This window comes from Nannobrachium achirus, assembly GCF_963921795.1.
Source record: "Nannobrachium achirus genome assembly, chromosome: 16".
Lineage (NCBI taxonomy): Eukaryota > Metazoa > Chordata > Actinopteri > Myctophiformes > Myctophidae > Nannobrachium > Nannobrachium achirus.
In genome coordinates this window covers 26,444,148-26,467,978 of record NC_137823.1, presented here as the reverse complement: position 1 = coordinate 26,467,978, position 23,831 = coordinate 26,444,148, and the positions used below count along the sequence as shown (strand labels likewise).

The 23,831-nt window shown below is 39.7% G+C and overlaps 2 protein-coding genes across 2 annotated transcripts; both read left to right on the top strand.

Moving 5' to 3' along the window:
* The first annotated feature begins 1,398 nt into the window (after nt 1-1,398).
* brox (BRO1 domain and CAAX motif containing) lies at nt 1,399-17,283 on the top strand. The gene is made up of 14 exons (XM_080744420.1): nt 1,399-1,457; nt 1,849-1,990; nt 2,814-2,953; nt 3,947-4,053; nt 4,969-5,065; nt 6,366-6,461; nt 6,583-6,655; nt 6,918-7,023; nt 7,576-7,665; nt 8,191-8,276; nt 9,171-9,252; nt 10,517-10,667; nt 12,295-12,454; nt 14,320-17,283. The coding sequence occupies exons 3-14, from the start codon at nt 2,853-2,855 to the stop codon at nt 14,401-14,403; spliced, it is 1,233 nt and encodes a 410-aa protein (XP_080600546.1). The 5' UTR covers nt 1,399-1,457; nt 1,849-1,990; nt 2,814-2,852; the 3' UTR covers nt 14,404-17,283.
* A 364-nt stretch (nt 17,284-17,647) lies between these two features.
* On the top strand, nt 17,648-20,603 carry LOC308300491 (uncharacterized protein). The gene is made up of 5 exons (XM_080744338.1): nt 17,648-17,796; nt 18,168-18,368; nt 18,687-18,741; nt 19,566-19,660; nt 19,837-20,603. The coding sequence occupies exons 2-5, from the start codon at nt 18,195-18,197 to the stop codon at nt 20,056-20,058; spliced, it is 546 nt and encodes a 181-aa protein (XP_080600464.1). The 5' UTR covers nt 17,648-17,796; nt 18,168-18,194; the 3' UTR covers nt 20,059-20,603.
* The last annotated feature ends 3,228 nt before the right edge of the window (nt 20,604-23,831 follow it).

The following is a 23,831-nucleotide window of genomic DNA, read 5'->3' as shown; positions in this document are numbered from 1 at the left end:
ATATGTCTTGATTTTGTAACCGAAATTATATATATTTTTCTTAATAGAAAAGCAATCTTTAACTGTTCCAGGCATTCATAGAATTTATATGACACACTGAACCATAAAGCACACAACACCCGGATTTTACTGCCGTATAATGTAAAGAAATACAAATTAAAAACAGTAATTTAAGCTAAATGATGTCATATGTACATTTTCATAGATTTTCATGGTGTTGCCAAAACATGACAAAATTCATATTTTAAGAGTTACTTAGACTTAGATCAAATATACACAAATACTTATTTATGCGGGCTTGCTGGTATTGCATATTAATATGTCATCAACTCTTGATAATGGCATTTCTTTCCCCAGGGACTAAAATCACGTAAAGGGCATATGACCTTTATACAGATGGACTTTGTACGGGAGCATGTTGATCATCATTCCACTATCACCATACACGTTAAAATCCTCAGTATTACCCACTTAAAGTTTAAAACTTAAACCCCTTTGACTTTTTCAATCTACACCAAATCCCTTTCGCCATAAATTGACCATCTACAAGATCACAACGCGTTGAACGCTTGAAGATCTGCTATTCTTGACTAAGGATGCTAGGGTTCAAGACAAGTGGATCATTTTACTCCTATGACCACTGAATACTTAGGATTTTACTGTGTATGGCACTGTGACAACCCTGTATGTTTCTTGACTTTCCATGACGTTAATTCGTTTTGGACAGTTTATTCTGCCCCTCAAATTGTAAATATGTGCCTTATAGAAATTGATGGGTAATTTTATGTCAAACAAATTAGAATGATTCATTGCTCTAACGTCTAAACCTTTTGTTTGTTTTTTTCAATCTTTTTTAAAGCACAATCTATTCGTTATGAGCTTCATTAGATTTGATTTGGGCTATTGTTTCTCTTCGCTGTTGTTAATCCATGTCCATCTTTATAAAAGGTAACTTACTGTGTTTTTTGGGGGTATTCTTGACTGTGTGTGAGGTGTACATAATACTTAAGAGTCAGACCAAATCTTGTATTGTTTGTCTTCTACCATGTCAAATAATTGTTAATTGCTCTATTTTCACATCACCCAATGGTTGCCAAAGTGGGAAAATAAAAATTGTTGATTTTTCACTTGTGTCCATCTTTACACAAACACAAGATAAACACAGCTGCTGTTCTTAATTTTACTATTGTAAAAAAAATAACAGCCGTTATAGCTTTGGCTCCCTTAATATCTGGCCGCCTATGAAAGATGATCATTGTGGGATGATCATGTTTTTCATTCAACAACAGGGCGTTTTTCATTACACGAGAGGAGGTTTTTGGAGTCTCTGATCATAATCAGTAAACAAGCTCTGAACAGAACACAACGCTGCCCTCAGATCAGTGTTTCTCTGATATAACAGAGCAGGGGTAGGCAACCTTAGGCACAACTGAGTGACAACATTGGCACAGAGGAGGGTGAGTACTGGCACACTGGCAGAAGTGTGAGAGGATTTTTATTTAAAACATATATATAAACGTAGTCAATTAAATGAAGTTAGCTAATTTGCAGCAAGTTACATATGATCTTGCACATACTTATACATTCATTAAAACTCTGAACTCTGACTGGGGAGGGAGTTCTCTGGGTCTAATTATCGTTATAACAATGTCCTTCCAATCAAAATATGTCAAAATATGTATCATTAAAAATGTATGTTGACATGGCACACTGAATTCTAGAAAATAAAAACATGGACCTTCATTTCAAACAGAGTAAACAACAAGCCCTGACAGCCACAGCCATAGTAGACTGTAAACCACAAGGCTGATCACAGAGCTGTCTCTGTCTGGTCTCTCTTACACACAGATCACGTGACTCAGGCGCAGCCGCTCGATTGGACAGAAACCACTCGTGTTTATTTCCGGAAGTGAATTGTGACTGTCAGAGTTTCCAAAGGGCTTTAAACCTAAACGGACCCCACAGCGTTGTTGTTGTTTGTTGTGCTAAGGTAACAGTGGTCAACACCCATTACTTTTATCCTCTTGTTTTGTGATCGTCTTCCTTCAGTGCTTGTATGCTGCCGCACACTAAAAGCCAGCTGAAATGGAGGCCTAGTTTGATTTCCATCAAACTGTACACGTCTCAAGATAAATGCTAATGTTTAGCGGTCACTTTTCCTAGATTACGTAAGGGTTTGTTTGGTCCTACATTAGTCAAAAAAGCAGTTAAAATAAAATAAACTCGTTTTCAACATTATCATCGCTATAGAAACGGTCCGTGGGAGTGTTCTGTCTATTTGCCTATAAGTGGACAAGAGTAAAGGGGCTAACGAGCTAATGCTAGTTAGCGTTACAGCTAAACAGGCCAAAGAATCATATACTATAGACTTGTTTATGTCCACTCGAGGATATTGAAAAGATAATGCCAGGGACCCCCATAAGAGAAGATTTTTACGGCTCTAGCAAAGTGATTCCCAAACATTTTAATTTCAAGGACCCCCGGTTTGACATTCATTTTAGGCTACGGACCCCCATTTAATGGCATTTCTATCTCTGAGACCCCAATTTATATAGTAAAAGCAATGTCAATTTAAGGGTCCATTTGGTGTTGGTTCCTACTTCCTAAATCATTTAGCCGGGGACCCCCTGGAATTCCCTCAAGGACCCCTGGGGTCCCCGGACCCCACTGTGCTAAACAATGAGTCACACTGCTGTCCAAGATCATACTTAACACGTGTCTGTTGTTGTTGAGACCAGTTCAGCAGGTAATAGCTCTGCGAGATAAGAGTATCTTTCAGTGATCAACTGTTTCCTCCTCTTCTCCTCCACTAGCTTTTTATTTAGGTGTGTCTTCATCATCCAAGCCACAGGATGGCACATTGGTTTCACAGAAACCCACTGAAGGCCACAGCGCCGGTTTCCTTCAACTTCTATGGAGTGGCTGGAAGCCCTGCTGCCAATAAGATATGCAAGTATGTATTTTAGTTATAATGTTATCACCATCACACACAGACACAGGGATGAGACGCCGCCGGCTCGGTTAGGCTCGGCGAGCCCACACTTATCAAGCTGCGCGCCCCACATGCACGCGCACACGTCATCAAGATGTGTGACGGCGCGGTCAACACTTCAATCCCCCACTACACCTGGCTGCTTTGCATAACATTACTCGGCCTCACCTACGTCCTCATTTACAGCCAGCAGGAGACGTTTGCCTAGCATTCTTTGCAGACTTGACTGTGTGTGGGTGAGTCTGTGTAAAGCTAGCTCCTTTTCACCTCTCCCTCCGCTATGCAGCTCCGAGATGAGGTTCCTCACACAAGCCATCCACAATCTTGCGGCTGGGTGGAAGCTCCGTCATCAAGGAACACTTCTTACCTTTTTTGAACATCCTATCCAAAAAGTAAAGGTCCTATACCGGTCTCTCATCTGTTTACTTCTTAAGCGTGGAAGAAAATCGAAGCAGCGTGTTGAAATAAAGAGTTTAAATCGCTCATTTTGTCACTTAAAAAATCCATGTCACACCACTGATCACACAAAAGGTCTGGATGATGCTGAGATCCTGGCTGTTAACTCTGGTAGTGTACAAATGTGATCAACTGCACCAGTAACGGTCAATCGGTCATATTTTGTACACCAGTACAATGGATAAATTAACACTTAAATGTGTATCCTACTATACTTATGTGTACTGTACACAATGCCTTTATGACATTATTAAATATTGCTGTAACTTATGTCATAGCAAGTTTGTCTACTCATAAGTTAACCATGTTGAATACGGTTTCTTTAAATCTTTATAATACAGCACATTTCTATTAATACAACTCTTTGCAAAGGTGTCACTTATTTGATCTCAACCACGCGTTTGCTGAACAAGATGGTTGTGTAGCAGTGTAATGAAACACTAACTATGAATACTGACTGACTTTTTAATTTTATTTGCTTTTAATCTTTTACAAAAGTGATTTGAGGACAGCCAGAGCTCGTCTCCTGGAGATGTTCACCGACGTCACGTGCAACACAGAGATGATGAAAAGCGCTACAGATGCTTACTTCTCCCTCTTACAAGGTGACTATCATTTACCCTGTAGTAGGGTTCATGCCACTTTGGAGAAAGTATATCTTGCACTTGAAAGTATAGGGCTGTCACGATTTTGATATTTTACATGACGATTAATTGTCACTCAAATAATTGCGATTAACGATTTAATTGTGTCTTTGTCGTTGACAATTACATTTCTGTTTGGCTTTTAGGCTTTGAGGTTGCACATGGTAGATATGACACATAACCTAAATATACAAAGAAATTACTGACATATATGACAACTTTATACTTAAAAAAAATAACATTGATAGTGGAAATAGCAGATCTACAAGCTCACAACGCGTCGCTATGCGACGTGTTGTGAGCTTGTAGATCGGCTATTTCCACTATTTTTTACTTATGAACATTTTCCAACTTGGAAACGATTATGAAAAATAATCGTGATTATGTCAAATAATTGCGATTAGACGATTATGTAATAATTGTGACAGCCCTGCTTGAAAGTCTCTCAAGATGAGAGGGTCTACTAAATGCCTAGGCCCTACATTCTAAATTGTTGATAGTAATTGATAAGAAATGGGATCAAAGGGAGTTGGTAAGGAATGGAGGGTCATTAGTCAATTCTATAACTTTTTTTTTGTGTGTGCCCATACTCAATGTATATGACATTTCACTCTCAATCATAATGGTAGTGCCATTGTTTTCCACCAATGTGCCTTGTTGGTATGACAATTATAAACACTTTTTGTTTGTCTACAATATTGTCAAATAATTATTTGAGTGATGGAGTGCTTAATAGGTATTACTGTGATGAAGTGTTGGATACATTGCACTCAAGCAGTGTTTAATTTTGTCCTCTAACGTTGCTAATATTTTTGATGACTGCGTTGCTACTAACCAGCTGCTGCTGTGCATTTTGACTGGTTTATTGTACAATAGGCTTCATTGCCTCCCTGGATGGAACAACACAGGAGAACAAGATGAGATATATTCAGAACTTCAAGTGGACAGACACCTTACAAGGAAACACACCCAGGTAAAGCTGCACACTGTACACATAAATCATCGTACGACACTTGTCATAAAGTGAAAATATCTGATCTACAGGCTCACAATGCGACAAGTTGGTAGCTTGTAGATCAGCTATTTCGGCTATTTTTCTAAATGTTTTAAAAAATGTAAACCTGTTAATTACTTGCCCAAAATAGGGACGCTAGGTTAAAAGTGGTGAAGTACTAAAACGTCTTACGTTGAAAGTCCATTGATGCACACCTGCACACATAAGGTGTAGAACTGGGCGATTAACTGAAGTAATAATACCTCAAAGCGATATTTAGAACCAATAACTGACATGTTGGTTAATGTTATAATCGAGAAGCACGGTTTTCTTTTATTTTTTATGTCAAAGAATCGACACGAGAATAGATTCGATTTCTTTCATTAATCAACAAAATAATTGATTAGTCTGATTAACCTATGAATGAGCCCTGTATAATACTTTGAACAGAAATAGTGAAAATAGCTGATCTTCAAGCTCACAACGCGTTGCAACCCTTTTTTCATTAAGAAAATATATTCACATGAATCGTAATCGATTTCTTTTGGCTTCCAAAGTTAGCAGGAATGCCTCAAATCATGAACCGCTCGCTGTGAAACCTGGGCTCCGAGGAGCATTTGCTCTCTGCCCTGCTCTCATTCGATGCAAAGGCTAATCTAGGTCATTTTGTTGGCATGGCCCTATGTTTGCTGATAATTCTGGTTCTAGGACACTAGGCATGTCTGGAATTTTCCCGAGTCCCAACAAATAAGATGAAACTGTACTCTCGGTTTTCACCACATTTAAAATAAAACCTGTTTTCCACAATTAAAATAATAATGCATATTGTTGGGTGGCTTGTTTACAATAGGGCACCTGTCCTTCCAAAGGTCTGCACTGCATGAAGTGGTCACTGCAAACCATTTGTCATCAGTTACATAATTATTCTATCCCCAATGGAGCCCTACTATGTTATTACAGTGTGTAGCAGGAATTTAGTGAGTGAGCTTTACCGTTAGAGACTAAAATGTCTGTCTACTGGCCACAGTAGTATAACATTTTAAATCGCAAATGTGCTACTCTTTACACCCAGCTGGAAATTTGGCCCAAGGGTGGTGCTAGAGGAGAGTTTATCCTCCATAGCTTAAATCTTGCAGACCTAAAACTTGAAAAACATAGCCCCAATGCTCTTTACCTGTGATGGAGTATAACATGAAATGAACCTTGGCCGGTGGAAACTTTCCATCCTCGTAACTATTGTGACCGCCCTGTTTGTTTTCCCATTTCTGTCTTCCTGCAGTGCTCAGCAGGATGCCATCTTTGAACTGGTTTCCATGGCCTTCAACGTGGCACTCTGGTACACCAAGTTTGCCTCACGACTAGCAGGGAAGGAGAAGTATGTCTTGTTTACCTGTCCTGTGTGTATTGTCTGTTGATCTGATAAATGCTCGTCAACGTGAGCCCACCAGATTTGGCATTGACGGATACTTGCAAACATACTGTATTTCTTTTGACAGCGTAACGGAGGCAGAGGCAAAAGATGTCCACCGTAGCCTGAAGGTTGCTGCTGGCATATTCAAAAACCTCAAGGCGAGAAACTTATACTGTACATTACTTAAGTGTACTGTACTGTAAACACATTTTTCATCGACAAATCAAACTCTTATAATGTATAGTAATTGCATACAACGCTGATTTACGTATTATGTTCAAAACAAGTCCCATATTGGACATTGAAAAGACAATCTGGTACTGTGAACCTACACGTTTTACAGGGTTTTTCATGTCTCCTGTCCTTGGCTCAGTAGACTGTTGAAAGTTTTAGACCTTATATGCCCGGTGTGTATCATAGGAGGTCCACATCCCCCGTCTTATCACCCCAGCTGAGAAGGGCCGAGACCTGGAGCCACGAGTTATTGATGCCTACATCATCCAGTGCCAAGCAGAGGCACAGGAAGGTAGATAGCACTACAGTTAAGGCCTTTTCACACAGGGTCTGATTTTCTGCATGGAAAAAAAACTGACAATGTTGTCCGAATCTGGACACATTCTGACCCGGTGTGTATGAGGTCATAGAGACACCATGTGTTAATTTATTGTCTGGTTTTTCCTCGCGGAAAATCGGACCCTGTGTGCAAAGGCATTTACTAGCCATTCTAAAGCATAACAAAAGTGAATTGCCATTTCAGCCTTTTAGCAGCAGATTAACCAAATAAAATAGAAATCTCTAATTTGCTTCCAATTTAGCAGTTAACAGTTTTGGGTTTACATTGCACAATTCAAAAGTAATGTCTGACTTTTCTCTCTGCTGAATTTGGTAAAAGATGGAATGTATTCTATGCAGCCTTGGACCTACAGGAGTGTTGACCTTAGAACCTCTTGTTAGCTCAGCCATATGATGCTGGCTACTCAGATAATATACTATATACTGTTTGTTTATATGAAGTTGTTTCTCCTATCCTGTCTGGCTCTTATCCACCCTGCATCTCCTTTTCTTGTCTTTTCCACAGTGACGATTGCCAGAGCGATTGAACTGAAGCATAATGCTACACTCGTTGCAGCGTTGTCGTTTGAGACGGCAAACTTTTATCAGAAAGCCGGTCAGTGCTTTTGCAACTGTAGTGACATACGCTTCATTTTTCAAACATTACTACTTTGGGTGCTTATGTATTATGTACATACTAGAAGTTTCACGTAGCCAGACAACTATTCCACAATCTCTGAATGCTATGTAGAGTCTGGAACTACACCTCCCAAAATCCGAGTAATAGAAGCTGATATTTCCGTACACGGAAATATATTTTAATATTATTATCTTTACATACATTTTTTAATTTCCATTTCTGCTAAGTAGCAAGCTATATATGCTTAGATGATATCGCACGACTGTAAATACGAAACAGAAGTGGTGAGGACGCTTCACATCCGCTTTATATTTTACTCAAGGTCAGAGCTTTCGCTCTCCAGACTGTATGACAGAAGCATTTGAAAATTGTGGGAGGCAACAGTCTGGCCACGCGAGACTATGGACATATTAACCCCACTTATATGAGGTTTACACAGCAAGACAGCAGGTTTCCATTGCATGCGATATAATGGTCCATTAAGAGTGCCTGTCTCCTCAGACCATACGCTGAACACCTTGGAGCCAGAGTGCAGCAGCAAGTGGAGGAAATACCTTCAACTGAAGCAACACTTTTACATGGCCTATGTAAGTCCATCATGCACATACTTATTTAGTTGTATGATCTCCACCTGAAGCTCTAAAGACAGACTGAAATTAACCTCCAATATGTGGTTAGATTTTTGGCATTGTGGTCTCTCTCTGACTGCTTTCGCTTATTATTACTTAGTATGAACTACTGTACTGTACTACATATATAGTACTGGTTGATTTACATTTGAAGTGTTTCAAAAAGTGTTTAAGTGATTTTGTAAACATTTAATTTCTTATCCTAATGAATTTACCACCACCGCATCTTTAGATTTGTTTTAATCACACAATCACAAGAACAAAATGTTAGTGTGTGATGTGAGGAAATGTCATGCTATAATCAGCACTGGCATATATTGGTAATATTAGTTTCTAACCTAAGAGTCCTACCCAACACCTAGTGGCTCATTTTGTAGAACCCTCGCCTTTTCTGAGTTTGATCCCGGGCACTGACAAGTCAGCGCATGTCAGGGTACGTTTCGGGCGTTCGGTCAGTGCTGGGAGCTGATGGTAGGTGTGGTGCTCCACCTCAACAATCTATCTCCCAGGGGTCTAGTAGTGCATTGAAAGGGGATAGACGTTCTCGTTGGGCTGGTACCAGCGATGGGCCACTACGACCTACTTGCTTACCTACCCAACCATTTGGTCATTGTTCACCCACTGGTCCAGTTCTGCAACATCAGACTGTGGGTTCTGCAATAAAAGCCTAATAACAGATCAGTTCCTTCTGGGCAGCTCATCGGCCCTTGGCCTTGCAGACGGCAGGACTTGGCCATGTTTCAGCCCTGTTTGGAGTCCCAGCTGTGGGAGGGAGAGGGAGAGCGCACTCTGCCTGTGTTCCTTATGCAAACAATGTTTCTCTTTATTTATGGAAATGCCTTCTGTTGGCAGGCATATTGCTATCATGGACAGACTCTGCTGGCGAGCGACAAGTGTGGAGAATCTATTAGGTCACTTCAAGAAGCAGAGAAGTGTAAGTACGTCTACGGAAGGGAGAAGGCAAGATTTCTAGAACCACATGTGTGTGCTGCATTCTATATACAAAGCATCACAGTCTAATTACTCAGAGTAAGATTAATAGGAACATTTAGTTTGGGGTTGTGTGTGTGCGTGCATGTTCGAGGTGACCGTGCAAACATACTCCACATGCATTTGTTCTCTATACACAACTTGTCAGCACTCAGCACAGTATGTGTAATATCAAGGTTTTCCATTAAGTATGTACAGATTAACCCTTAAGTTCTGTTCGGGTCATTTTGACCCGTTATACGTTTTAATTTGAAAGAAGGTAGAAGTTTAAATCTTTTCCACCTGAAACTCACTGGCCTTAAAGATTCTTCTGTGATTAACATGTAATATATATATATTGTTTGCACTACTACCATATGCACCCCCTCCCATTTTTTAATTTTAACTTAACAAATCATCATCATACATTGACTTTGTCTCAATTCCAAACAATCCAAATGATAGAAATGGTAAAATAAACAGTGAACGTGGAGTTGAAGCATCTGGCAAGAGAAATCGCTGTTCAGTGTGTCCTACAACAGCAGACAGGAAGATAGACTGCTTGCAGGAGGTGCAAGAAGCTCATATGTGCCTCACATGCAGTCCGTGTTTGTGAAGCATGTGCTTCCTAGTGTATACGTACAAGTGTGCATTCATATGTGACATTAACGTGTGTTTCCATGTTCACATGTGTGTTCAGCTCTTATTTTACATGAATGTCAGCTATCAGTAAACATGCCTAGCTCTTTCAGTGTTTAATGTGATATAGCAAAGCATAAATGCAAACATTTACCATATATATCATATGAATTGTTTGGAATTGAGACAAAGTCAATGTAGGATGATGATTTGTTAAGTTAGAATTTATATTGGTGTTGTTTTTTAAACCAAATTGGGTCAAAATGACCCGTGAACAAAACCAAGGTGAAGTGAATCTGAACAGAACTTAAGGGTTAAATTGTAAATTCTGTAAATTCCAGTGTTAAGTTCTTGAAATTGTACAACATTTGAGTAAAATGAAGACTGAGGATTTTACTGGGTAGTATTATACATGTGCACATAAAATACGCTGAGGTCAAGAGATCAACACAGGATAGGATTAGGCTATCAAGTCAAGTGTTGCTCCTCTGCTCACATTCTGTTCTGTCCATGTTCCTCCTCCTCCTCACTCCTCGTCCGCCACGTCTGCCTGTTGTGCGTGTTCTGGGGATGATGTCATTGTTTTTTAGGTTACTCCCGTGCCGAGGCCCTGTGTAAAGACTACCGGCAGACCAAAGGCCCAGGCAGCACAGCCAAACCCTCGGAACAGCTTTTCTTCCTCAAGCTGGGAAGCCTCATTAAGAACACCTTGGAGAAGTGCCAACGAGAGAACGGTTTCATGTGAGTCACACATCGCAGACAGAACACGTGCTATAGCGTTGGGCGATGGGGACAAGATAGTAGCCAGTTTAAGCAACGCTACGGCAACGGCAGATGACAACGGTAATCGGAAATGATCCGCGCTCGATATATAAACCCGCCATCGCCGAGGCCGTCTCTACTACGGCAGAAGGTCCCTTCCCACGTAGCGCCTACTCCGTCTGCTGCATGTGCGCGTCGCCATGGGAACCAAAGCGTTCAATGAAAGGGGTGGGAACCCGTCGCCGCCGAGGCTTTGCTTAACCATTTTGATCGCTACGGCGATTACGTCATAGCAGCCGTAGTCCCGCCTCACGTTGCGGTAGTAGAAACGGTCTGCTTAATGTCGCTAGTATTGAGTATTTGTGCCTTCACAAAATGCATCATGTTTTTTTTTTTTTGATAAATGATGATTAGTAATGTCTGTAATGAGTAAGCGGGTAAAGGTAAATAATAGAATAGCAAGGACAGGCAAAGAGGACATATTGGCCACACCATATTGCAATATCCAATCCAATCCCAGCCGATATCTAGTCTCGTAAGTATCGATGTAATATTGATACTGTATATTTCCCAGCCCTAATGTGCAAATGTGAAGACATCTCAGTCCATGCAGAAAACTGTTTACTTTGGCAGACTAAAGGTCGTTGCACACTGCTGCTTTTTTTTTGGCTGAATATAGGAGCGAATTTCGGAGCAGGTAAATAAAGAAATCAACCTCACGTTATGTCAATCACGTTTGCACACTGCTGCCCGGTTTGGTCTTTATTTTCGGACCACTGGGTCCCTTGCTCTCTCTGTCTCTCTCCTTGCCCTAAAAAATAAATAAAAGATGCAGCAGTGTGCAACCATTTTAATACTTCTGCATGCAAAAGCATGGTGCGTATGCATAAAAACAGGGCAGTTACAGTATAAAGACATGTTGGCAGGGAACATGCATGTGTGAAAGTGTATCTGCTATACTCTTCTACAAGGGACAATATAAACCCACACATGCATATGTGTGGTAACTAGGGCTGGGATGCGATTACATTTTTTAATCTAATTAATTACAGGCTCTGTGATTAATTAATCGCAATTAATCACATTTTAATCGCACATCGATATTTGACCTGAGAAGCATTTTTTTCAAATAAAACACATTTTGTTGTACGAGTGAATCAAACAAGTGAGTTTTTTAAATCTAATTTTTCGCATCCACTGGGCCAAGCAAAGCGCTCTGATCGGCTACTTCTCCCTTTGCGTTTGTTGTCTCTTCTTGGTTGGTGCATCGCTATGATCGGTATGCCCAAAACTGAAGGTTCTGTGGTGCAAAAACTAAGTGCGATTAAAATGCGTAAATTTTTTTAATCGCATTAATTTTCTATAATTAATTAATCGCAATTAATCAGTTAAAGTCCCAGCCTTAGTGGTAACATTCTTATATTTATTGACAAATATAAACAATTGATTGCACTTTTCCCTAGATAATAGCATCTGCTAAATGCCTACATTTATTCACTTGAAAGCACGCACACATACGACAGCTTAATAATAACTTCTATGAATTTCTATACATTTTATTAATCTTTTAATATGTCTTTTGTTAAATTTTTTATCTTCTATCCAGTTACTTCCACAAGGTCCCAGCCGAGGCACCACAGTTGGAGTTGAAGGCCAGCTACGGCCTCGCAGAGCCCATTGCCTTTGAGCTGCCAGCCCTCAGTGAACAGTGCACTCCTGAGGTCTACGCCACCTTTGACCTCACCAAGGGGGCCAAAAACGACAAGGTACTAGAACGCGATGTGACGCGTTGTGAGCTTGTAGATCGGCTATTTCCACTATCAGTGTTCTTATTTTAAGTATAAAGTTGTGAAATATGTCAGTAATTTCTTTGTATATTTAGGTTATGTGTCATATCTGCCATGTGCAACTTCAAAGCCTACAAGCCAAACAGAAATGTAATTGTCAACGACAAAAACACAATTAAATCGTTAATCGCAATTATTTGAGTGACAATTAATCGTCATGTAAAATGTCATAATCGTGACAGCCCTAACTAAAACGTGGCTTATTGTACATGTATATTTTAACGACTTAAACCCTATATACTTTGTTGTATGTCAAAGGAAAAATCTACAAGATCACAACACGTTGCGATGCGTTGTGAGCTTGCACTGTAGGTCTGCAATTTTCGCTCAATGTGTGGTTATTATGGCAGAATGTTCATCTATTTTGCCAGATGTTGGCCAACCCCTACTATAACCTTTTCAGAATAGCAATGTAGTTAAAGTGATCTTGGACCTGGTTGTATAGCTATTAGCTACAGCATAATATAAGTCCAAATATTGACCATCTTTATCTGTTACTGTACCTCTGTGCTAGCGATCGAGGAACTTGCTATTCCTAAACTAATCCTATGTAATGAGACCTTACCCTATGTAACCGAAATGGAATCACTACTTCTGGTTCCTCCATCGCAGAGTAGGCATGCTACAGTCGGATCAGCCAGCTATCAGGATCCGGGCAGTTTCTTAAACTGAAAACAGAGAGTGAAAAGAAAAAGGCAGAGAACGCATCAAATGTATCCTACTGTATGCAGCTCAAGACAGCTTGTATGTTGATCAACACTGTGGAGGACAGTTATAAAAGTTATAAAACAGGCTTCACAAGAAATGTCCTCGGATCCTAACGACTACTCTCTCACGCTGAGCCCAGCTGTTACACCCTCTCAGCAGCACGCACATACTTTTCAGATGTTGCTCTACCAGGCAGTGTATTCACACACACAAAACCTTAAATTAAAGCAGACATTTGAATACCAACAAGGAAGTTTCGCTTTCCTGCCCTCTCCACTCTCACAACTCTCTCTATTCCTTGCATATGAGTTGAGACTGAGCGCTTCAGTGATGTTTGTTTTATAAGCCACACTAGGCTTCTTTTATTTTACATCCTGAATGCCAAGCCTATTATCATTATGGGATAATGCACCAGCAAGCCAATGTTCAGAGGCATTACACTGCCTTTTGTTTGTTACTACATTTTTATATATTTTGCCTGTTAATATGCTTGTCTTTGCTGATCTTTGAAATTGATCTATCTCTTGCCAGTTCTTGAGTGACCTCTAGTGGCCATTTTGTTGTGTGTCATTCCCCAGTGCTGTTAATAATAGTTGTTTTGTGTAATAAATAGTAAATAAATAAGTCTGCACAATAAATAAATGCATTCTTTAAATAGAAATATATCTCTCCCACATGATCAGATCGGCCCTGTCCGGCTTCAGGTGATTGCCCCAAAAATTCCTGTCACATAGCACTGAAGCAACAGATAACGATGGTCGACAATATTTGTACCTAGTCTCTTACCCAGGTAGCTGTACAAGCCACGGTACTACCAAGGTTCAGCATCCCTTTAAGCTGCATAGGACATGTATGATATGAAGGTGAAATTGCCCTCATCATTTAATCCAGTCCAAAGTTAATTCTTCTCTGGTTATAGTTATTAACGTTATTTTCACAATAAACAAACAAGTAAACAAGAAGAAAAGGTCATTATAGGTTTCTGTGGGTTTCTGTTTTCTGATTGATAATGTTTCACATCTGATCTCCATGTTGACTTGGTACCACTATTCCACGTTGTTCTGCTTTGACTCCAGGCCAAACCCAAGGAGGAGGAGGTGAAGCCAGTGAAAGAGCCCGACCTGAAGCCTCAGAAAGATACAGGCTGTGTCATATCCTAAACCTTAACTCGCCACGCCTCCTCAAGACTCATTAACACCTACTGTAGTGAGGGAACCTATTTTCTTTCAATGAAAAAGTCATCCCCCACAAGGAAAAAGGCTTATTATTTTTTTCTTGTTCTGTATTCATGATGTTTTACATTTTTTGCTGATAAAATGCAGTGCATTTAGTTATAGGCTGTACCACATCATCACAGACATTCATTATCCTCCTTGAACTGCCAAGCTCTCTGGCATTGGAGTGCACTGGCTTGCCCTCAGATACAGAACATTTAAAAAAGACATTGTATAATGCCAAAAAAAAAAACAACACTTTGTTAAAAGCCTTAATTTTGCCCCCATAGCGGTGTTTAATTTGGCTTTCAGACAAAATTAAAATGGCAATACAGTATGTACATACAGACCACTTAGCAATGTGTTTCCACTGTTAACTCTTCCTCAGGCAGCAGATAATGGAGACAAATTAAATAAATGAGATTGTGGGTCCTGAACTGGCACTGATACCCAATTTATATAAGCTCTAAATCTGGAGATTGAGCTCATACAATCTCATAGGTAAACTGCTGGCTGACCAGTGACCACCCTCTCAGATCCTTATCCTGATGTTGACCATACAAAAACACCTGAACACAACCATTTTAAATGCCACCTCTAAAGTAAAACATTCATTTGTAAGCTTAAACTTAAACCTAACAACCTCCAGTAAGACTCCCTAATCGGGAGATAAGTGACCATCAGGTCGCAGACACAAACTTTAGAAGGCAATCGTAGCCAATCAGGAGGGAATATGGGAAATGGGACAGATCCATGTTGATGACATGACTTTAGAGATACTGTGTACCGCTTTGCGTGATTTTAGGGTAGAATCTGTAGGAGCAGTGTCCAAAAATGTGTTTTGCAAAAATCGGCCTCATGGTGGTGCTAGAAGAGGGCCATGTGAGAAATCAGGGCTGGAGGTTGTGGTTTGGCAGCCAAGGAGTGTGTGTGCAAAGTTTGGCATGGATAGGGGCAACGGTGCCGGAGATAAGAGTAGGGCCAAAAGTCTGATGTGACGTGACGGACAGACAGACAGACAGACAGACAGACAGACAGACAGCCGGTGGAGGTTTTCATAGTAACGTGCGACCTGATGGTCGCAATAAACACAGCCATTTTTAAACCTTAAACCTAAGCTCTAACCTGATACCCAAATAAAACTAGCCATCTCTTACCTAATGCCTAAACGGAACCATTCTAAAATGATACTCCCACAGTTGGCTGGCTCTGATTAGCTATGGTTTTAACTAAACCATACTGAATAATGAGCTGTGAATATTGTCCTGGGTAAAGGATGAGAGAAATTGTTTCATTTTTTATTGGAGTTAGTTTCTTGGCTGCACATAGAGTAGCGTCATAAATTGCAATTAACATCTTACTAATAAGACTGAAACAGATATTTACCCATAAATTAAGTCAGAGATTCCTGTTTTAATCAAATTTAATTTACATTTTGGTATCACCCTCACCCAACCATCCCATGCTTGTTCTTGGAAATTCTTTAATTGACTTCCAAATAGAGATTTTATTATCAGGAATGCCTTCGACTGATGTAATGAAAGATTATTACAATTAAATAAATCAGCAAGACAAAAATACAAATTGAACAATGCTGCATGGTTTACTCTCCTGGGTCGTCTTGGTTTAACTGTAGCATTCTATCATCTACTGTATCAGTTTATTTTGTATTCGTATTGCATGATCCATCTATTTTAGTTATTCTTTTTATACATGAGTACTGTAGGTAACTGTTTTTTAAATATACATTTTTAAACCTACTTCTGGGAAAGACATTTCCTTTCTTGCTTGGGGGATTTTGTAAGAAATCCTTGTTTAATATTAGATCATAATTTATTTATATTGTTTGATGCTTTAGGATGATAGCCTAATAATGAAACAGTAACATAAAATTCCCATGTAAAACAAATCCTGAGGTTATAATGTAGCTTTTCTCGCTATCCTCTTTAGAAACACCAGTGTAGTTGTTGAAACACATGTAAGTGTGTATATGCTTTGAATTGCTGAAGTGTGCTTTTCAACGGCTGAGAACAAAGTATTGTGTTTTATCCTCTTGATTTACTTCGTCTTGAGTTGTATCCAGGTCATGTATGTACAGAAGTGGAACAACTAAGACTTATACCGATGTGTGGTTCAGAAAATGACACACGACTTTTGTATTTACAATATGATGATGTCATTCATATAGTTGAGGAGTTTGGCGTGTTTTGAAATGGACGAACAAGGTGTTGAAAATGTCAATTAACTATTACCGATTTGAAGGAGGGGGAAAAATGCAGGGAATTTCAGATTAATCTTAGCTGTCAATCAATCATAGTCTTGTTTACGCTGTAATGTACTCCTTCCATATTCATTCACTCACCTTACCCTACTATAGGTTCTCTTGTCGGCTTTCAAACGATATCTGGGTGGTGAGCAGGAACCTACCTGCTGGGGTCAGCAGTAGGCCTACAATTCTGAACATAGGCATTGAAGTACAGTAACTATATTGTAATTTTATAATTTCTACATATTGCAAACCCTTTGCACTTTAAAGTCACTTATGCAGATTTTCCATGGAGTATGCAGTGGGAAAGGCGCTGTAGCTTGTGCACAGTTATAGCACTGTTGTGTTCTAGAAGGTTGGTTAATACCCGTTTCTTTATATACGGTCACGTTGGCTCAATACTGTATACATCAGGAACAGTAGATTTGATTGAGAAACAAATGCTACGTAATTTGGACCAATGCTGTTTCATTCTTTCTTTTAAAGATGCTTATTGATGATATATTCTGAGTCATAATGTACACTACTGTAGCCTTGTCTGATGGTGTCCTTCATTTTAAAATGTGTTTCAAATGGAAATAAATATTCATGAAAGCATAAATGTTTTGTGTGTGTATGACATGAATTTATTCAAAACAGTAATATAACAAATGGATTCACATATTCATGTTTTGTGTACACTAAACAGATGTGAACTTTATATGTATATTGTGTTTTGTGGCTAAGCATCAACTCAACATAGGATATGAAACATTACAGCATAGTCTATATGTAAGAATTCTCAGTAAACCATGACATTCTGCACAGTGCAACAAGCCCAACCCTCTTTTGCGACTGCCTGCCTTAGTTTACATTCCTGTTTATTGCAGCGTCAGGTTTCAAGACTGATAACAGGACCTGACATCCTGGTAAAGTTTGTATTTGGTTTGGCTTTTAAATTTGTCTTGGTTTTTCTTCCATCAGAGTGAGTGAAAAGACAAATGGTACAACCCTGAAAATGAGAGGATAAACCCCATGTCACTGGATCAGATAAGGAACATTTCTTTGAAGAATTGAGTGGCCACCTCAGGGAAGTAAGTTTTGTTAATGTTGTAGACAGCTGGTTAAGCTGTGGAAATCTTCTAACTCTAGCTGATGTATTAACAAGCTCTTGTTAAACATTTTGTGTGTGCTGGCTGTGATTTGTGATTAGGGAGCTGTACATAACACAAAACGGTATTACTTGTCACATTAGCTACTTTGTCAAGTAACACATTACTTTCAGATGCTTTATTTCTTATTTGTAAAGTTCACACACACTAATCGCAAAGTAGTTTGTCTACGATCAGCTTTTTCTACTTTTTGGGGTATTTATACCCTATGCTGGTGTGTTTCATAATGACATTGACATTTAGGCTGCTAGAGCATAATTGTTGTAATACCTCAACAATTCTATTCGGTTTAGCAGTGACAGGGATTCGTGTGTCAGGATATGGACATTCAGGAGACACAGTTTGGTGGTCCTAACCTGTCCAGGGAGAGGAGGGTCATCCACTTCTCCAGTGGTGAAACTCTGGAAGAAGAACTGGAGGACAGTGAAGAGGAAGATGAAGTTGAAGATGAAGATTCAGCAAGTAGACATGCTTTCAATGAATCAACAGAGGAGGTGAGAAAGCTGTTCAAGACAAACACAGTATGAGTGTTAAAGTTTAAAGTCCTAAAACCTATATGTGAGTTTGCAATGATTTACTTTTTATTTTTCTTAACATAGGGTTTTGATTTACACAGGAAATAATTTAAATATTTGTGTATTTAAATAAAAGTGCCTTAAAGGACAGTTCCTTGAGTGCTGGTATTCTCTTTTAGAGATTTTCTTGCAATGCTGTACTGTAGAAACCCATGGCAGAGATCACGTCAAGATGATAACAAAAGGATGTTCTGATTACATTATCTAATGTCTGTCTGTCTGTCTCTCTCTCTCTAGGCCACATTCTCATGGAAGAATGTGGCCATTCTAGTTGGGAGGGTGTCACTGCATGGTAAGTAAATTTAAGTGTAGACAAAGGGATCTATTATTAAAGGGATATTCCATCGTGACTCAAGCCAAAATCGGGCTGACCCTGTGCGTCTCAGGAGTGGACACATACAGTATGTAACTGAATAAAGAAGGTGCAGGAGCCACTGGGATGATTGGAGCCTTTTACTTGAATTGCAGGGTGCAAGCACAGGAAGAAGAAGAAAACATTTTGATGTCCGTTTTGATTACATCTTTGTCAGGTCATCAGATGTAATTCAGCGCCTTCTTTATTCAGTAATGTTAAAGGGGCACTCCACCACTTTTCAACCTATGTTCATATAATTGATCCTCACTCAAAAATAGCTTTTCTTTTTTTTTTCATTTTTTTTTTTCAGAGGAGGGCTGTGGGCAGGTCAGAAACCCATAGTCTTGTGACATCATCGATTGCCAATCCAGCTTATAGAAACTGCAGGCTTTCTATTCCTGAAAAGTTGCAATTTTAAAGTGGAAGCCATTGTTCTAGCGATAATAAAAATCTTTTTTTTTAAAATATTGATAAAAAATGTTTTTTTGGAAAATGATGATGTCACAAGACTATGGATTCTGAACTTCACACAGCTCTCCTAGGAGACTTGGACTAAGTAGAAAAAAATTGTGATATTTTATCATGACCATTATTGAGGACCTATTATATGAAGACAGGTTGAAAATTGGTGAACTACTCCTTTAAGTGTAGTTTGAAAATGTATTATGTACAAGACTTTCTGCATGAACATGTTAGTGTATTTTTAGTCATGTATGACTTGTCTTATTGACTTGTCAACAACTACTGCTGTCTATCACCAGCCTGTGATTTCCTTGGAGAAAGACTGGCTGGTCTTCTTGGACTGAATGCAGCCAAATACCAGTATGCCATAGATCAGTATCATCATGAACACAAGGTAAAGTATAGCCTATCTCTTTATAAATGCATGAAAAATCTGTGTCTTTCCCCCAGATATCTATATAGAATGTGTTGGTTGCATCGTGAAACATTGCCAGTTTTCTTTTTGGCAAGCAAGACTGTCTTACAATAGAAAGTAGGTAGGGAATCTCACTCTCCCCATGTCATTCATAGATATCAGGCAACCAAGCCACTGAAGACAGCTTCTGTGATGGCCAGGGAGAGAGAATAAACCTGTCCTCCAGACTAGACAGGCAATATGGGGCTACAGGTGCTTTGAAACACCCTGCCCTTTCACATGCCTCCAATGACCACAAATGTACTGACGACATAAGCTCAGGATCTCATAACAGAGGCTACCAGGAAGATGATGATGATGATGACCACCCGAAGTAATCGCTGTATTGGGGCAGGACAAATCAATTTTCATTAAGACTTGAAGCATACTGCTTGGCTCTAGGTTTTAGTCTAATGAAGTCATGAAGTATTCTTCATAATTTACATAGTTTTCTCAGACACTTTGGTTTCTCAGATCAGAATCGAAATGATCAAGACTACCTGTTTGATCATTTCACATCATTGTCATTTGTGCAAATTGCACATAATGATAAACATGATTGCATCGATTACCTCATTTGGACAAATTGCAAAAGCACATTCAAGCAAATTATTTTATTTTTTTCTGTTTCCTACATTATCAGTTTTAAAGTAGGCCATGTTGATCCAAATGTACTCTGTTCTGTCTTGCCACCCAAACTATTGTATGTCACTACAAGCAAAATGTTTTACCAGCCGTCATTGTGTGTCACACACAGTTTCTACATTTCTATTTGAAATTTGAAAATGTGTGGATTGTGATGTGGATGAGAATCTGTGTTTCTGATTTCAGACTCAGTTGAAGCTTTAGTCCACTCTGAGAGTGGGTGGGTCTATGGGCTGGAACCAGGCTAAATCTGTTCCCCTCTGTAATTGCCAGAGCTGATGATGCTGTACAGTTCTATGTTTACATTTCTAATTGTGTTTTTCACCCCTTTTGTGATATGTAGAGGTGTAGAACAGTGTTATCTTTTCTGTGTTGCAATGGTCTGTGAACAAATTAAAATGTAGCCTATGTGAAGCTGTCTAATCTCTTGCAATCAGTTCCACATAGGCCTACAGTCGTTGAAATATGCATTCAAAAAGGGTGTAGGCAGCTGTCATGAAAACCACCATAGCCATAGTTTAGGCTACATCAGAACATACTTGCAGATAGCCTACTCTGCATCATGCCTGCATTGAAATTGAGATAATGTACTTTGCCAACATGGTTAAGCATCCGAGTTAAATTACAGGACCACATTTACAATAGGCTTAAAGTATTTTCATTATACTTTGTTATTCTGGGGATGAATAGTGTGGTTGTAGCCCACTAGTAGCCTACTAGTGCTACTTTATTTCTTTCTAGATACACTTTTAGCCAATCAGGAAGCAGCAGCAGTCTCGGTGACGTCACCATTATAGAGTAAATCGATTGAGTTCAATCAGAGTTCAATGGGGGAGTCGTGCTACTGCTAGCTTGAGGATTGGTCCTGCTTCACATGACAATTGGATATCCAGACAATAAATTGGCAACCACACTCCAATTTCGCAGAATTGTATCTTTCTAGTGTTGTATTTAAGTATAAGTTCAAATAAGATCAATCAATCAATATCCAACCAAATGCTGAGTGGAGGGGGATGAGGCAGCACATGGCGTCCATTGATGAACAGGTGAAGACCACGTGCTATCCAGCAGGGATACGAAGAGGATAAATAACTACTGTACGTCAGGCTTGTGCATAGTGCAGGTAATAATCCATTATGTGGTGCTGTTTTTATGAATTGTTTCGAGAAATGGCAAATGTCAAGGAACGTGGTCCAAAAAAAGCAAATGCAAATGAGGAAAAGAATGGGGTCACTCTCAGTGATAGTATCGATTTGTGCCATGCCACCACGTGGCTTAAATAATTTAAAAATAAAAAAGTTCTTGAAATGTCATATGAGAAACGTTTTTGGTGTCCCCTGAATAGAATTCCACATTGCATTTGTATAAACCAATGACAATTATCTGGTTGTAGCTAGATTGGGCCTCGTCGTCATGGATGCTTTTGCTGGGGTGCTCACAGGTGTTTGTGTTTACGCAATCAGAAGTTAAAGTAAATTGTTATCTATGTGTAACGGAGGTGATCCGAACCTCACCACCCGGCTTCGAACCCGGTCTCCCACGTGAAAGGGACATCCCTATCGAACGAGAGCAGATACTAGACTTTTGAGGCTTCAGGCTGGGGCTGCGACTCTCTCCGCCACACTCACCCCCCTTTGACCTCCTCCTACGGGGAAGCCCGGATCCGGGTCACGGCACCAATGTAACGGAGGTGATCCGAACCTCCCCACCTGGCTTTGAACCCGGGTCCCCCGCGTGAAAGTCCAATATCTTAACCATCACGACAAAGGGATGTCCCTTTGCAGTGATGGTTAAGATATTGGACTTTCACGCGGGTGACCCGGGTTCGAAACCGGGTGGGGAGGTTCAGATCACCTCCGTTACATACAATTTGTAAATAAAACTAGACCAGGTCAACCTGGTTGTGCCAGACCCCCTGTCTGTCATCATCATTTATGACATCATGCCTTTTGTAGGCATGTCATCATCATGTCATCATCATATATACCCTTTATATAGAAAACCCTGACAGACCGACATTTGCTTATGTAGGCCTACCCATTTCATGGGTCTGGCAAACAGGACCCCTTTATGTATCTCATATCATATAACATTGAAAGACAGAGGATAGAATACAGTAGGCTATACTATGCATGAGAGAAAAGCATTTAAGAAGAGAAAAGGGATAGAAAGGTACAATTTAAAATACACAAGTTAAAGTCATACAGTGGAAAAAGAGAGGCCGATAAGTTATATCATTTTCTCACTCCCAGTCAGAATCGAACTCCCCCGTTCAAGTGAACGGTACCTATCTCAGTGAAACTATGCCTAAACCTAACCCTAACCAACTGCAGAGGTAATAATAAAATAGGTTATCTGGCGCCGACTGCTGGCGGAACTGAAAACAACATCCCCGTTCATTTGAATGGGGAGTTAGATTCTGACGGGGACTGATATGATACGACACGGGTACCGAACTTTTTGTATGGCACTCACATGCGTTAACTACCAATTAATCAATCAATAATATGCAATTTGAAAATCAAAAGACACCGACGAGGATGGGATTCGAACCCACGCGTGCAGAGCACAATGGATTAGCAGTCCATCGCCTTAACCACTCGGCCACCTCGTCTGATATCCACCATACCTCATATAATTTCATTTTCTATTTAACAATATTACCGTTTATGTACATGGCGATTTGAAATGGCTTCATAATATATGAAGCGATGTTTTAACGATAGCGTATGCTATGTTATAAATATGCAACGCCTGATCAGTTTGACAATAGACTAGGCCCAATTAGCTTTACAGGTTCCAGATCCGCTCTAGACCGGATACGGAAACAGCTGATGTGCTTGCGTTTCCATGGTTGTGCACATTACCAGATACAGTAGGCGGGCTCTACGTCGGATCTGGTTTGACATGCCCACTGTGAATGTGGGCATAGCTTGGCCTTGACAGTTGACAGTCCGTGGCGAACAGCAGTTTTTGGCGTCGATTTTATGTCTGCAACTGCGTTGAATGAATGAATGAATGAAACATAAAAAATTATAGCACCAATAAAAACTTGTACGTGCTACTTAGCTATTACCTACTAACATTTTATTTAATGGCAACAGAGTGTACAGTTGACTACACACTCAGTCAAACCCTCTACTATTGACCACTAGATGGCGTTCTTGAATCATAGAATAGAAGTCAAGTGGACTTGTTGTGGAAGGTACCATACCAAACCGCATTGATATTATAGATTGTTGAGCCGATTTATTATTATGGAACTGTAATGAACTAGAATAATTGTCCCCCTTCTATTGGTGAAATGAACTAGCCTATGTTACACACAGTCTCACTGTGGTATTCAGAGAGAAAAACATTTATTGGTTGTTGTATTTTATTTGATGTTTTACCAAATGTACATAGGCCTATATGTATGTGCAATTTTCTTTCCTTTTTTAAATCTGGGTAAATATATCTGTTTATT